Source organism: Lutra lutra, chromosome X (genome assembly GCF_902655055.1).
Source record: "Lutra lutra chromosome X, mLutLut1.2, whole genome shotgun sequence".
NCBI lineage: Eukaryota > Metazoa > Chordata > Mammalia > Carnivora > Mustelidae > Lutra > Lutra lutra.
The window spans coordinates 28,390,980-28,407,563 of NC_062296.1; the positions used below are offsets into that span (position 1 = coordinate 28,390,980).

The 16,584-nt window shown below is 42.8% G+C and overlaps 1 protein-coding gene across 3 annotated transcripts in view; it reads right to left on the reverse strand.

Annotated features, from left to right (window-relative positions):
* Positions 1-759: 759 nt before the first annotated feature.
* Positions 760-16,584, reverse strand: part of LOC125092396 (uncharacterized) — a 70,784-nt gene continuing 54,959 nt past the window's right edge. For all 3 annotated transcript variants that reach the window (XR_007124892.1, XR_007124893.1, XM_047716840.1), the window contains exons 6-8: positions 14,750-14,868; positions 12,560-12,693; positions 760-1,179 (exon numbers count right to left, since the gene is read on the reverse strand). Coding sequence is in view for 1 of the 3 variants with exons in the window: in XM_047716840.1 (XP_047572796.1) it covers positions 12,595-12,693; positions 14,750-14,868 (218 nt within the window). In the remaining 2 variants the exon portion in view is untranslated. The remainder of the gene's footprint in view (positions 1,180-12,559; positions 12,694-14,749; positions 14,869-16,584) is intronic.

Genomic DNA, 16,584 nt, shown 5'->3' on the forward strand with positions numbered 1-16,584 from the left:
AACATGTTTCCGAGTGCCATCTGTTTTTCTGAAAATTGCATTCTCTGCTAAAAGAAGAAAGACTGGCCATGGTAGAACATAGTCCCAAACTATGATGCACGGACATTTTTTAGTCGACTAACCAACAGCTACTGAGCAACTAGTACTGGATGTGCCTGGCCCCAGGGATACAGGATCAAAGGGACATCTTCCCGACTCTCAGGGAGCCCTCAGCCAGGTAAGGGAGACAATCAGTGTGGTAAGTGCTTTGACCGATGTGAGCATGGGATGCCCAGGGTGCCCAGAAGAGGGGCCTCCAACCCAGACATGGGGCGAGGGCCAGCTTCCTGAAGGAGGAGATGAGGTCGAATTTTAAAAGATAAGTAGCTGTGGCCACTCGGGAAAGAACCAGGGCACAGATTGGGAAGGTGACTCCACTAACTGGGAGATGATGTCCTTGGACAAGCTCATCCCTACCCTCCTGGGTTTCTTTTCAGAAGGCGATTATCACATTATTTTATATTCACACCTGGGATTCGAGTTGTGTTTGCCTTTCAGGGCAACCTGGAAAGATCTGCTGATGGTCATTTAGAAGTTGCCCGACTCTATGTGGCTTGTTTGCTTTTGTAACTGAACCACGTAGAGGTTTTCAGGTTTCCCCAGAGTTGGGCTGATGGAGTGATCAGAAAGCAAACTGGTATGCTAAGGAGGACACTGTCAGAAACTCCCTGTACGTTGCAGGTACACAGTGACCATTTGAGAAACAGAGAAAGGAGTGAATCTTTAATATCGAGTCTCAGTAACTTTAAAAAAAAAATAGCTTGTTTTCTTCATTTCCGGTGAGCCAAGCTAAGAGAGAACAACCCACGCGTGGAGAGGAACGGCTGTCCTGGTAGAGGCTTATAGTTTTCTCGAATATCAAGTTCAAGGACAGTAACTTGGAACCATGAGTGGGAGATACAGTAATCCAAGAAGGGGTCATTCTCTTCTGTGGCTTACCTTCCCTTGAAAGCCAAGCTACCCAGGGATCACACAACAGTGTCCTTGGTGGGGGTGGGGAGGGCTTAGGGGATGGGGAAGTACTGTCTGACACAGTGGGGCTCAGTGCTTAGAGATGGCGACAGATGGTGAGAAGTACAATAGCCTGGTTGTGTGCTGAAGCAAGAGTTTGAAGGTCCTCTTCTCCATAGCCCTCATCCTCTAGGAGAGAGCAAGAAACAGAACACGTAAAGAGGAAGCTGAGGCAAGGCTTAGGGGAGGCCTCAGGCATGGGTTGCTGCCTGGGAAGAACAGGCTTTCCTGGGATTTGAGAGTGAAACGATCCTGAGTAGGTGGACACACCGGGCCCTTGCTAAAGGAGCTACAGAGAAAGTAATCTCATTCCGGGAGAGTCGACTCAGACCTTCACCGTGGTGCCGTGCGGACATTGCTCTGCGGGCTAGGTTGGGGCAACCAAACGTTGTCCTTCCCCACCTAGCATGTCCTTTTATTGACCCTATCTTGGCACCAAAAATACATCCATTGCTTCTCCTCTTCCAGAACATTCTAAGCCACCATAACTCATTCACAATGAGCTTTGGTTACTTTTTAAGATAAGCATTTGTTGGGGCGCCTGGGTGGCTCAGTGGGTTAAGCCTCTGCCTTCGGCTTGGGTCATGATCTCAGGGTCCTGGGATCCAGCCCCACATCAGTCTCTCTGCCCAGCAGGGAACCTGCTTCCCCCCCTCTCTCTGTCCACCTCTCTGCCTACTTGTGATTTCTCTGTCAAATAAATAAAAATAAAATCTTAAAAAAAAAAAAGATAAGCATTTGTTGAATGCCCAGAGAAAGGGCCACAGAACAGTGTGGGATTGATGGGGAGGGAGGAGGAAATACTCTGGGAGGCTGTTGCTGAGACGGATAGATCGCAGTGCCCAGAGGACGCTGATGAAGAAATGGCTGAAACGAAATAGTGTGTCTTGAACACCTGTAGTGTGTCTGGTGGTCTCATAGCTCCTCACAAAAGAACTCTGGGTAGTAGGTATTACTCTCTCCATGTTTACCTGGTAATATTCTGAGGATTAGAGATATTAAGTTATTGGCTCGGACAGCTAGGAAGTGACAGCTGAACCCACGTCACGGGGATTCTCAGTACGATCGCCGTGCTGCCTTGAGGATGAAATTGTCTGAACAGATGTGTCGGCCAGGGTCTGACCGGGAGCAAACACTGCGTGAGCAATTGGACCAGCGGGGATTTAATATAAATACAAATACTGTATAGTCTTACTTATATGAGGTACTAGGATAGTCAAATTTATAGAAATAGAGAGGAAAATAGTGGTTGCTGGAGGCTGAGGGAGAGGAAAAAAGTGGAATTATTTCATGGGTATAGAGTTTCAGGGTTTCTTTTTTAAAGATTTTATTTATTTATTTGAGAGAGAGAGGGAGAGTGAACATGAGCAGGGGGAGGGACAGAGGGAGAAGCAGACTTCCCCGCTGAGCAGGGATCCCACTATGGGACTCGATCTCAGGTCCCTGGGATCATGACCTGAGCTGAAGGCAGACGCTTAACTGATTGAGGACCCAGGAGCCCTAGAGTTTCAGTTTTACAAGGTGAAAAGAGTTCTAGAGATGGCCAGTGATGATTAATGTCACTGAACTGTGCACTTAAAATGGCTTCGATGGCAAATTTGAAGTTATACGTATTTTATCATGATTTTTAAAAATTTTTTAAAAGGCAAAAGTAAAAAAAAGCAAAAGTGAAATAAAGATATACATAAGATTTAGACATGCATAAGATTTAAAAAGTCATCACTGGGGGACCTGGGTGGCTCAGTGGGTTAAGCCTCTGCCTTCGGCTCAGGTCATGATCTCAGGGTCCTGGGATCGAGCCCCACATCGGGCTCTCTGCTCAGCGGGAAGCCTGCTTCCTTCTCTCTCTCTCCTGCCAGCCTCTCTGCCACCTTGTGATCTCTCTCTCTCTGTCAAATAAATAAATAAAATCTTTAAAAAATATATATATCTATAGAGGTGACCATGGGAATACAAGATCGATGTCCAAATTAAAAAAGTCATCACCAGGGACGCCTGGGTGGCTCAGTGGGTTAAGCCGCTGCCTTCGGCTCAGGTCATGATCCTGGGGTCCTGGGATCGAGTCCCGCATCAGGCTCCTTGCTCGGCGGGGAGCCTGCCTCTCTCTGCGCCTCTCTCTGCGCCTCTCTCTCTACCTCTGCCTGCCTCTCTGCATGCTTGTGTGCTTTCTCTCTCCTTTAAAAAAAAAAAAAAGTCATCACCAGCAGACCTGAATTGTAATAAATATTGAGGGATATCCTTTAAGCAGAAAGAAAATGAAACCAGATAAAAATATATGGATCTATACAAAGTAATAAAGAATATTACAAACAGAAACTTTATGAGTAAATACATAAGATATTTTTCCTATTTCCTAAATCTCTTTAAGAGATAATTGACTATAAACAAAAATAATAAAAATGTATTGTGGGCTTTACAACTTATGCATAAATAAATTATATGAAAACTATAGAATAGGGACGCCTGGGTGGCTCAGTTGGTTAAGCACCTGACTCTTGGTTTTGGCTCAGGTCATGATCTCATAGGTCCTGCGGTCAAGTCCCATGTCAGGCTCCATGCTCACTGGGGAGTCTGCTTCTCCCTCTCCCTCTGCCGCTGCTCACGCATTTTCTCTCTCTCCCCCTCAAATAAATAGGTGACTCTTTTTAAAAAAGCTATAGTATAAAGACCAAGGGGGAAGTAGAGGCACACTACTGTAAAGTTTTTACATTATTTGTAAAGTGATAGGATAGCACTTAAAGGTAGAGGATGATAAAGTAAAGCTCTGTATTCTAAACTGCAAAGCAATCACTAAAATTAAAAAACCAAGAATGATAGCCAAAAAGCCAACAAACGACATAAAAATAAAAACGAAAACATTCAAATAATCCGACAGAAGGCAGGGGGAAAAAGGAACTGCAGATGACCCAGAGAGAAAACAAACAGCAAGATGAAAGATTTAAACCTAATTATATCAATAATCACATTAAATATAAATGATCTAAGCACCTTATGTGACTTTTCTACTGCTGCTATAACAAGTTACCACTAACTTAATGGCTTACAACAACATACATCACCTTATAGTTAGTTCCTCAGGTCAGAAATCTGACACGGGTCTCACTGAGCTAAAAATCCAAGTGTCAGCAGATCTCCATTCCTTCCAGAGGCTCTAGGGGAGAATCGGTTTCCTCCCTTTTAACAACTTCCAGAGGCTGCCTGCATCCCTTAGCTCATGGCCCCTTACACAATATTCAGAGCAAAGGACTCCAACCTTTGCTGTGTCATTACCTCTCCTTCTCCCTCTGACCCTCTGGCCTTTGTCTCTGTAGACTTTGTGATTCCATTGCGCCCACCCCAATAAGCCAGGATACGCTTCCCATATCAAAATTCTTAACTTAGCACATCTGCAATGGCCCTTTTGCCATGTTAGCTTACTATTGTACAGGTTCACAGGATAAGAATGTGGACATCTTTGGGGGGTCTATTATTATCTACCATACACCTCAATTAAAAGGAACACACTGTCAGACTGGATAAAAAACACAAGACACAAGTGTATGCTGTTCACAATAGACTTGAACTATAAACATACAAATAAGTTGAAAATAAAAGGATGGGAGGGGCACCTGGTTGGCTCAGTCGATCAAGCGTCTGCCTTCAGCTCGGGTCATGATCCTGGGGTCCTGGGATTGAGCCCCACGTAAGGCTCCCTGCTCAGTGGGGAGCCTGCTTCTCCCTCTCCCTCTGTCCTCTGCCCCTCTCACCGCGTACACTCTCTGTCTCAAATAAATAAATAAAATCTTTAAAAATAAATAAAACAATAGGAAAAGATATACCTTGTGTAGTAGGCTGAATGGTGTCCCCAAAGATACATCCATGTTCTAATCCCCAGAACCTGTGAATATCACCTTATTTGGCAAAAGGTATGATTTAACTCAAGGGTTTTGAGAAGAGAAGTTTATCCAGGAGAGCCCTAAATGCAATCACACATACCCTTCTAAGAGACACACAGAGGGAGATAAGACACACACAGAAAAAGCAATATGAAGATAAAACACAGGAAGAGATGTAGTCACAAGCCAAAGAATGCTGACACCAGAAGCAGAAAGAGGCGAGGACTGGTTTCTTCCCTAGAGCCTCAGGGATGCGGTACTGTCTTTTCTTGATTTTAGAATTCTCACTTCCAGAACTGTAGGAGAATAAATATTTTGTTCTAAGTCAACAAGATTTTGGTACTTTTTTATGGCAGCCACAGTAAACTAATAAACCTAGCTAACTAATAACCAGATGCAGGAAAGACAGATGGCTATGTTAATAACAAGCAAGTAGATTTCCGACCACACAGTATTACCCAGGATGAGAATAATAAAGGGGTCAATTGGTCAAGAGGATATAACGATCTGAATGTTTATGCACCTAATCATGAAGCTTCAAGTTTCAAAATACACAGAGCAAAAAGCATCCTGGGTCATCCTTAGTATGTGTTCTGACATCAAGAGAATTAAATTAGATTTTAATAAGAGATATGGACACTCCCCCAAATATCTGGCAACTAAATAATAACACATTTACAAATAACACGTGTCAAAGAAAAAAAAATCAAAAGGGACATCGTAAAGTATTTGTCACTAAATGAAAACGAGAACATAACGTATCAAAATGTGTCAGATACCTCGAAATAAGTATGTGGAGGAAAATTTATAGCACTGAATGCATAGGTAAGAAAAGAAAGAGTTCGGATCATTGATGTCGGCTTCTACCTTAAGGAACTAGACAAAGTAAATCAGACAAAGCCCAAAGTAAGAAGCAGCAGAAATCAATGAGACAGAAAGCAGAAACTAAACAGAGAAGCTCTATGATCCTAAAAGTTGGTTCTTTCAGATAATGAGCAGAGTTAATAAAACTCTGGCTGGGCAGATCAGGCAAAAGAGAAAACACAAATTAATAACGTCAGAAATGAGAAAGAAGATGGCACAGCAGATTCTACAAATTTGAGAGGATAAGAAAGAAATATTATGAAAGGATTTATATAAGTCAAGAGATTTGAGAACTCAGATGAAATGGACTAATTGCTTGAAAAACACAAACTATCAAAGCTCATTCAAAAAGATACATATAACGTGAATAGTCCTAAGCTTATTAGAGACACTGAATTTGCAATTATAAAACTTTTCACAATGTAAACTCCAGGCCCAGAGGTTTTCACTGGGGATTTCTTATAAAAGCCCGAGGTAGAAATAGTTGTCAATTTCACCCACCTTCTTCCAGAAAATTAAAGGGAGGAATACTTCTAATTCATTCCATGAAGACAGCATTACCCTGATACTAAAGTAAATAACATTATTTAAATAAAAATTAAATAAGTAAAACTGCATGCTAATATCCTTCATGCACACAGAGGCAAAGACCAGAAATAAAATTTTAGCAAATTGAATCCAGCAATATGTAAAAAGAATAATATACCATTTGCAAGTGTGGTCTATGTCAGGAATGCAAGTTTGATTTACATTAAAAAATAAATCAATATAATGCACCACAGTAGCAAAGAAACGGAGAAAGGCCATAAGATCATCTCAATAGAGAGAGAATCATCATGTGATAAAATCCTACATTCATTACTGATAATAGCTCTGAGCAAACTAGAAATAGAAGGAAACATCATCAACCTGATAAAGGGCATCTATGCAAAACCTCCACCTAACATCACACTTAATGGTGAAAGCCCGAATGTTTTCCCTAGATCATTAGCCACCGAAGGGCATTCAGCACTGTCCTGGAAGGTCTGGCTAGAGCGATTAGGCAAGAAAATGCAGTAAAAGGCACCTAAATTGTAAAGAAGTACAATATTCTTTACTTGCAGATAACCTGTTCGTATACAGAAAACTGGATGAAATCTAAAATAAGCTTCTAGAACATGCGAGTTCAGTAAAGTTGTAGTCTACGTCATTAATACATATTTTTTTTTACACTGAAAACCATTATACTGAACAATTGAACCAATGAACTGGAATTTAAAAATATCATTTACAGTAGTACCTAAAATAGGGGCGCCTGGGTGGTTCAGTGGGTTAAGCCTCTGCCTCCGGCTCAGGTCATGATCTCAGGGTCCTGGGATCGAGCCCTGCATCAGGCTCTCTGCTCAGGGGGAATCCTGCTTCCCCCGCCCCTCTGCCTATCTCTCTGCCTACTTGTGATCTCTCTCTGTCAAATAAATAAATAAAATCTTTTTTAAAAAAAGCATTAAAAAAACAATAACACGTAAAATATTAAATGATAAATCAGACAAAAGATAGGCAAAACCTGTACAGTGAAAAATATAAAGTATGGCTGGGAGAAACTAAAGAAAATCTAAATAGAAGTTATTACTTTATTTGTGCGTCAGGCATAGACTGCACACTATAATTGTGACAGTTCTTGGTAAGTTTGATTGGCCCATTCACCTGTTTGTTTATCCGTTCACCGCTGACGGATGTTTGGCTTGTTCCCACTTTTTGGCTATTGCAAATAAAGCTTCTATGAACTTCTGTGTACAAGACTTTCTATGGATGCATGCGTTCTTTCGTCTTGGGTGAACATCTAGGAGAATAATGGCTAAATCGTTTCATAGTACATGTTTAACTATTTAAACCATCACCAAACTGGGGCGCCTGGGTGGCTCAGTCGGTTAAGCATCTGCTTTTAGCTCAAGTCATGATCCCAGGGTCCTGGGATTGAGTCCTGGGTTGGGGTGGTGCGGGGGTAAGGGGGGGGGTCCCTGCTCAGCAGGAAGCCTGCTTCTCCCTCTGCCTCTCTCCTCTGCTGTGCTCTCTCTTTCTTTCTCTCTCAAATAAACAAAACCTTAAAAAAAAAAACAAAAAGTAAAAATAAACAAAACCCCCCGCCAAATTGTTTACAAAGTGGTACCATTGACATCACCACCAGCTATGTAAGAGAGCTCAGCTTTATTGGTATCCTTGGCCACACTTGCTTTGGCCATTCTTTTTCATTTTAGCTATTCTGTTTGGTGTGTAGTGTTATTTCATTATGGTTTTTAATTTGCATTTATCTACCTAGTGACCAATGGTGTTGAATGTCTTTCCATGTGCTTCTGTGCCATCTGTATGTCTTCGGTGAAATGCCTGTTCAAATCTCTTGCCCATTTTATATTGACTGGCTTGTTCACTTTCTTCTTACTGGGTTTTTGGATTATTTTACATATTCTGGATGCAAATCTTTTATCAGGTATATGCTTTGCAAATATTTTCTCCCAGGCTGTGAATTACCTTCTCATTGTCCTAACAGCGTCTTTGAAGGAGCCAAAGTTTTATATGTTCATGAAGTCTAATTTATCAATTCATTTCTAATGTATTGTGCTTCTGGTGTCATATCTAAGAAATCATGGCCTAGCTCAAGGTCATGAAGATTTTTCTCCTGTATTTTCTTGGAGGACTTTTATAGTTTCAGCTTTTAAAATATATTTAATTCTATGATCCATTTTGAGTTAATTTTGGGGATGGGACAAAGTATGAATTCAAGTTGTTTTTTTTCCCCTTGCAGATAAATATCTAATAGCTCTAGCACCATTTGCTGAACAGGTTGTTCTTTTTCTGATGAATTGTCTTTTTGTCTATGTAAAAAACCAGCTGTCTGTATTTGCGAGTATATTTCTGATTTCTCTATTTTGCCCTATTGGTGTATTTGTCTGGGTATCACACTGTATAATTTCTGGTTTGGCATAGGTATACACCTGTGAAACCAACACCATAATCAAGATGCTGAGCACAGCCCAAAGTTTCCAAGTGCCCTTGGTTGTGATCAGTATCCTGATTGCAGTGAGAGTTTCATAGGTGTCTGCATGAGCCACGCCGGAAATTGTAAGCTTTAAATACGTGCGATTTATTGTATGTCATTCATATGTCAAAGAAACTGATTTTTGATAAAAGCGAAAAAGCCATTCGATGGTGTGTGAGGAAAGGTTAAGTAAGGCCTCACAGATTCAGCCAATAAAGACACAATGAGCTGTCATTAGGTTCAGATAGTCTATTACTCACGCAGAGAATGAAAGGCAGAGTAGCCGAAGGTAATGGCAACCTACGCTCCTCATCCCACGTATCAAAAAGGATGATTCCAGAACAAATGTGCCTCTCATCCTCTCATGTTCTCAGTGGATTCCAAGGAGTTCTGCTAAGACTCAGATAAACTGGATGCCTGGGTGGCTCAGTCAGTTAAGCATCTGTCTTCAGTTTGGGTCATGATCCCAGAGTCCTTGGATGGAGTCCATATCAGGCTCCTTGCTCAGTGGGGAGTCTGCTTCTCACTCTCCCACTCCCCTTCTTTTACCCAGCTCATGCTCTTGTGCGCTCTTTCTCTCCCTCTCAAATAAATGAAATAGTTTTTAAAAGCCACTCAGGTAAATTGCAGGTCATGCCTCTGCTTCTGCAGCCTGTGTCCCCAGATTGCCATGACAGAGCCATTCCCCTGCACATAAAAGTCTCAGATCCTGAGACAGGCACAGGTTTCCCTGGGCAGGGCTGTTCTTGGCCCTGCAGTTGCCTGCTACAGAGAATGCACATTCTGTGTGGCTTCTGATGGGGAAGTCTGTACCCGACCTCTCCGAACTCTGTCCCATGCATAGTTTTCCTATGGCTTGTGGTATCTTTCGCTGTAATAAACTTTAGTTGTAAGTAAAGCCTGCAGTTGGTCTGGTGGGTCTATCCAGTGAAACACTGACCCTGAGTGGTCGTGGGACACCAAAAATAGGTTCTTTTTTTTTTTTTTTTCAACCAGTGGTGTTGGGAAAATGAGATATGCAGAGGCAAAAACAGAATAACAAACCTAGGTCTCAACCTCATTCCTTACATAAAAGTTAACTCAAACTGGATCACAGATTTAAAAGCAAAATTATAATATTTCAGAAGAAGATGTAGGAGAAAATTTTCATGACCTAGCATTAAGTAAAGAGTTCTTAGGCATAACACCAAAAGCAAGACATAAAAGAAAAGATGGATAGATTGAACTTCATCAAAATGAAAACCTTTCATTCTGTGAAAGACCCTGTTAAGAGGATAAAAAGACAAGCTACACACTGGGAGAACGTATTTGCAAATTATACCTTTTATAAAGGATTTGTATCCAGGATATATAAAGAATTCTCAAAACTCAACTGTAAGAAACCAACCACCCAATTTTTAAATGGGGAAGACTTAACAGATACTTCCCCCCAAATGACAGACAGACAGCAAATCAGTGCATGAAGGAAGGTTCAGCATCACGAGCCATTAGGCGAATGCAAATTGGAACCACAATGTGATGCTGCTACCTACTGATCCGAAGGGTTGAAATAAAGAACACTGATCACACCACGTGCTGACGAAGATGCCAACAAATGGACTTCTCTCTTTCGTTGTTGGTAAGAACGCACAATGGTCGGGCCACTCTGGAAAGCACTCTGGCAATTACACACAGAGTCATCATATGCTCAGCGATCACACTCCTGGGCATTCAGCCTGCAGAAATCAAAATGTATGCCTGCCCCCACCAAAACCATACTCGAATGTTCCCGGCAGCTTTTATCTGTACAGCCAATAACTGAAAACATACCCTGTAAATGTTCTTTGATAGGTGAACAGTTAAACACGCTATGGTCCATTCATACCGTAGAATACTACTCAGCACTAAAAAGGAACAGAGCACTGCTACAACAGACAACGTGAACGGATCTTAAGGGTACTGCGCTGAGTGCAAAAGCCAATTTCAACATGTTATAGACTGTAAAGACGAAGAAAACCTACTGGGTTACCAGGGGGTCAGGCCTGAAGGGGCAGCATGAGGAACTCCCTCTGCAGTGATGGGGCAGTTTGGTCTCACGGTTGTGGTGGTGGCCATCAAACAGATCTACACAAGTGACAAAGTGCCATACAGTCACAAAGGCATACAACATATAAGTGTGCTTAGGGGCACCTGGGAGAGGGGGTGCACAGTCACTCGAGCGTCTAACTCCTGGTTCCAGCTCGGGTTGTGATCTCAGGGTCGTGAGATCGAGGCCCACGTCAGGCTCCACACTCAGCACAGAGTCTGCTTGGAATTCTCTCTCTTCTCTCCCCCTGCCCGTCACCCCCTCCTTTAAAATAAACAAATAAATCTTTAAAAAAACATAAATACATGTGAAACTGATGAAATCTGACTAAGACCTGTAGTGTAGTTCCCTGTATCATGCTGATTAATTTTCTGATTTGGGTTGTGAAAGAGTTAGGAAAGATGTTACCAATGGCGGGGGAGCTGGGGGGTAGGTACATGGAAACTCTCTGCAGCATTTTTTCAACTTCTCATTTCAAAATAAAAAGTTACAAATTGGGACACCCAGGTGGTTCAGTCGGTTAACCGTCTGCCTTCGGCTCAGCTCATGATCCCGGGGTCCTGGGATCAAGTCCTGCATCAGGATCCCTCCTCCACAGGAAGCCTGCTTCTCCCCCTGCTTGCTCTCTCTCTCTCTCTCTCTCTCTCTCTATCAAATTAATAAATAAAATATTTTTTGAAAGAGTTACAAATTGATACTCAATTCAGTTATTGGCAAACTTCTAAGTATATTGAGAATGACTTAAAAAATGTAAATCTACATCTTCAACTGTAAATTTTATGAAATCAAAATATGGATCAAGTATTTCTGGTGAAAATTTATCATCCAAATTGAAGTATGCTGTCAGTGTAAAATACACACCTGATCTCAAAGACTTCATATGAAAATAGCTAATCATTTTTATATGATTTTATATGAAATGCAGCAGATCATATACATTGGGTTAAACATAATAGACTGTTGAAATTAATCTCACCATTTCTTTTTACCCTTTTAGTGTAGCTACTAGAAAATTAAAGATTGGTGTGTGATTCACATTATATTTCTATGAGACAGTGCTGCTGTAAGGTGTCCCAGAGGTAAAAACTTCAGGAAGCAGCCAGCATTCCTATGCTGGGGGGCCATGAAGGAAAGAGGAGAATTCATAATTACTAAAACTTGGGGGAGGGCCTCCGTGAAGCTGAAACGCCAACTTCTGGGAAGGAGGTGCTTGCTAGCTGCTGCTGGGATCTCTGTTCTTGGAGGAGGGTCCCTGTATGCTAGGGCTCAGACTTCCAAGAAGGAGGCATAGACCAGTGGCATTGTCTCTGAGTGGGGCCCTAGGAAGCCCATTCTTCTAAGTGATGGGAACTCCAACCAAATTGAGCTGGTGCTATAGGAAGGCACTGCTGTTTCCAGGGTAAAAGATCACATATTTGATAAGTGGCAAAGCCAGACCGCAAACCCACAATGTCGGGTTCCAGAGTCTGTGCTCTTAGAAAGCCATATGCTGCGCTGCTTCTCGAAGGCCCGTGCTCCATATTCCCACAGCACCCTAAGAATACCTCGATCTTAGCACTGAGCATAATGGTTTGAAACTGTCTCTTTGGGGATGTGCCTGTCACTTCACCATGAGGGTCAGAAAGCTGAATAGTGTCCAAGGTGGTATGGGATTGTGGTTAGATCACGAAGGAATCGCCCCCAAGTCCTCACCAGCAGAATGTTGGTGGAAGGGGCGTGTGCCACACTCAGGCCAATCTCAGAAGCTCACGGGCCTTCTCCACTCTTCCTCTCTCCCCATCTGTTAGTTGCTTGTCAGCAACCAGGGTGACCTTGGGCGCCATGCACTAAAACAGGACAGAACAAGGGTTACCTTAATGGGTATATAATTCCACAGACACTATGTCTTGGCCCCACAGTGGAAGGGGGCATAGTAGCCTCAGTTGCCAGGAGATGGCCAAGGAGGTTTTTAAATTCACTAGCAGGGAGCTCACAAATTCTTTTTTAAAGATTTTATTTTTAAGTACTTGCTACACCCAATGTGGGACTCGAACTTACTACTTCAAGATAAAGAGTTGCAGGCTTTACCAACGGAACCTGCCAGGCGCCCTGAGCTCACAAAGTCCTATCAAAATTCTACTCCCACAGACAGGCTGCATTTTGTGTAAGAAGTATTCATTTTACCTTTTGAACTTAGGGATTATTTAGCTGAAGAAAATGGATACGCTTCTCTTGAATGTTATTCACTCATTCTAAATTGGAGAGTACTTAGCATGGATAATGCTTCTGGTATAATATTGCAATTACGTTATAATAGTACATTATTAATGTTGTTAGGAAAATCTGTCTGGTTTTATGTAAAATACACATTCATAGGGTTGAAGATGAGGCTAAATTCTAGTGCCTCTCTCTTCATTAGATTAAAAGCATTTTATTTTTTCATATGCCAAAACATTTTTTAAAGATTTTATTTATTTATTTGATAGAGAAACACAGCGAGAGAGGGAACACAAGCTGGGGGAGTAGGAGAGGGAGAAGCAGGCTTTCCCGCTGAGCAGGGAGCCCACTGTGGGGTTTGATCCCAGGACCCTGAGATCATGACCGAAGCCAAAGGCAGACGCTTAATGACTGAGCCACACAGGCACCCCCATATGCCAAATTATTAACAGCAGATCATCTCCAGACTCTGATTAAAGTCACATATTAACATACAAATGTGAATTTCCACCACCAACTTCATCCAACCAAGGTGTAAGAGGGACTGGCCCTCAGACACCCAGTGCTAACACAAACGATACTCAGAATTCTCTGATATGGGGGTTAGCTTTGAGGAGGTGAAGGAAGTAGAATTTTGGGGGGTTATTTGCTTTATTTTATTTTTTTAGAGAGAAAGAGAGAGAGAACAAGCATGGGCAGGGGTGGGGGAGGATGGGTGTGGCAAGGAGACCCCCACTGAGTGGGACGCCCAACATGGCACTTGAGCTGAAATCAAGAGTCAGATTGCTTAACCAACTGAGCCACCTAAGCACCCCAGAAAACAGCTGCTTTAAAACCTTCCATCCGGGGTGCCTGGGTGGCTTAGTCAGTTAAGCATCTGGCTTCAGCTCAGGTCATGATCCTGGAGTCCTAGGACAAAGTCCTGCATCAGGCTCCCTGCTCAGCGAGGAGTCTGCTTCTCCCTCTTCCCCTTACCCCTCTCATTCTTTCTCGCTCTCTCACGCCATCTCAAATAAATAAAATATTTTTTTAAAAAAACAAGAACAAAAGAAAAACCCCAATGTTCTATCTTGGGCATCTGAGTGGTTCAGCTGGTTACATATCTGTCTTCAGCTCAGGTTACGACCCCAGGGTCCTGGGATCGAGCCCCACGTCGGGCTCCCTGCTCAGCGGGGAGTCTTCGTCTCCCTCTGCCTCTTCCACTTGTATCCCCACACCCCCTCCCCTGCTTGTGCTCTCTCTCTCTCAAATAAAAAAATAAATCTTTAAAATAAATAAATAAATAAATAAATAAAATCAATCTTCCATTACAAGAGGAAGCCTAGAACCTCTGCAACAAAGTCATAAGACTGACTTAAATTCCTTTTTGGATTACTATCAAGTTTTAAATGTCTACCTTGACATTTTGTAATACCATGAAGACACTGATCAAATCTGTTCTTAGAAAGGTTACCAGCGGGGCACCTGGGTGGCTCCGCTGGTTAAGCATCTGCCTTTGGCTCAGATCAGGATCCCAGGGTCCTGGGATGGAGCCCCGCATCGGGCTGGCTCTCTGTTCAGCGAGAAGCCTGCTTCTCCCTCTCCCTCTGCCTGCTTCCCTGCCTACTTGTGGGCTCTCTCTCTCTCTCTTTCGCTCGCTCGCTCTGTCAAATAAATAAATAAATAATCTTAAAAGAAAAAAGTTACCAGCAACTTCTTGTGACGATCCTGTTGAGCGTTGGCTAAAGAAGTCAAAGAGCACGGAAGAGAAAGCTGTCTGTCCCGGTGTTCGTGGAGTGATGGCAAGATCCAAGTGGAGAGATGTTCTGGAAGAGAAGTGAAGATGTCTGGAAGGGCAATTTGAATGGTTCTTTATCTTTCTCTACCTCTTGGCCAAGTTTCTGTGGGAGCTGAGATGACTGGTGGCTGACAGACGAGGAAGAGGGCTGGAGCGGCTCTGAGGGCCAAGTACAGGCCCAGCAGCACTCTGACAGTTACTAGGCTCCGGCGGGTGCTCTGCTCGCTCGCTCTCTCTCTCTCTGCACCCGCTGACATGGCCTCTTACATAAACCTTACATAAATCCTCAGTTCCCTCTCTCTTCACCGATCCCACCAGAATGCAGATTTCTGCCCTGCTCACTCTCCTTCCGCTGGCTTTCTCTCTCCTGGCACTTCCTACAACAGTATTTCCTACTTGGAAGGGACCTGACCTCCTGTTTCCACGTGAGCAGCTTGGAAGCCTCTAGCAAGTTAGGCTCAAAAGGAATGACATAGAGCTCGTGGATACTGGGATTAAAATTTATAAGCTTGTACAAAATAGTACACAAAATAAATTTATTTTTATTAGATTGTGTGTCAGTTAAAAAAAAAAAAAAGGATTACAGGTAGTACCTACCAGTAGGGGAAGGGCCTAGCAATTCACCCAGAGATCAGCATGGATTAAGGCACACAAAGAAACTGAACTATTTGTATCTGAGATCAGCTGTCAGCCTCCAAAATAGTACCCTCATAGCTTTCCAATACCCCTACAATTCTCACCAACAGGGTCACTCCTACCGGGCGTTCCAAAGACATACAAATATGGGTTCTTAGAGCAAAGCAGTGACACCGTTCATATTTGGCCTTGGCCCAGTCCCTGCTCAACAACTGGGGAGTGGTTTAAACTCTCTGAACTCTGGTTTCTTCATCTGTTAAAAACAATCCTTTTCTCTTCTCTATACCCGACACCCATTCCTTGGCATCCCTGAGTGGCTGGTATTTAATATAGACTAAGAGGCCAACCGACAAGATGGCCTCTCTTCCCACTGTATTTACCTTTTATTTATTAATAGTCTCTTAGTAACTGACATCTGACGGATACTTACAAGTTTCACCTAAGCCTCCTACTAGTAGTAGTCTGATTATCTATTTATCTCTACGTTTCCCGACAAGGAAATGGTCTGAGAAAGGTTTACATGACCTGCCTGCCATTATGGGACAAATCAGTGGTAGAACCAGAATCAGAAGTCCCATCTCCTCACCCCTTGCCCACTGTGCTTTCCGAGAGGAGAACATTTCCAACCTGTGTTTCTGAACCCTCCATGTTTCTAACTGTCTGGACAGAAAAAGGGAGAAGAATCCCAGGCTTTGCACTGAGCCCAAGACCACAAGCCTTTGCCTCTAGTTTCTTAGATGTACTGTGTGCTTTGACTCCCATCCAACCCTCTTCCTCAACTCTAGAAGCCCTCACTATCCGAAGTCTGCCAAACCTGGCTGGACACCTTCTCTAGGCAGCCCTTCCTGACCAGACCCAAACCACAGTCATCATCCCCTTGCATTAAAATCCTTTAGCACCTGAGAGTCCAGAACCCTCAACTAGCTCTGTGTGTGTGTGTGTGTGTGTTTGTGTGTCTGTGTGTTGAAACAGTATTAACAGTAGTAGCTCTATACAACAGATTTAAGGGCAAAAAAGAGAAAAATGAAAACATACCAAACTATCAGAGGTTTAATCAAACAGCCAGATTATTCTAGACTATGACCAGGATGAATAGAAATTCAGGTCA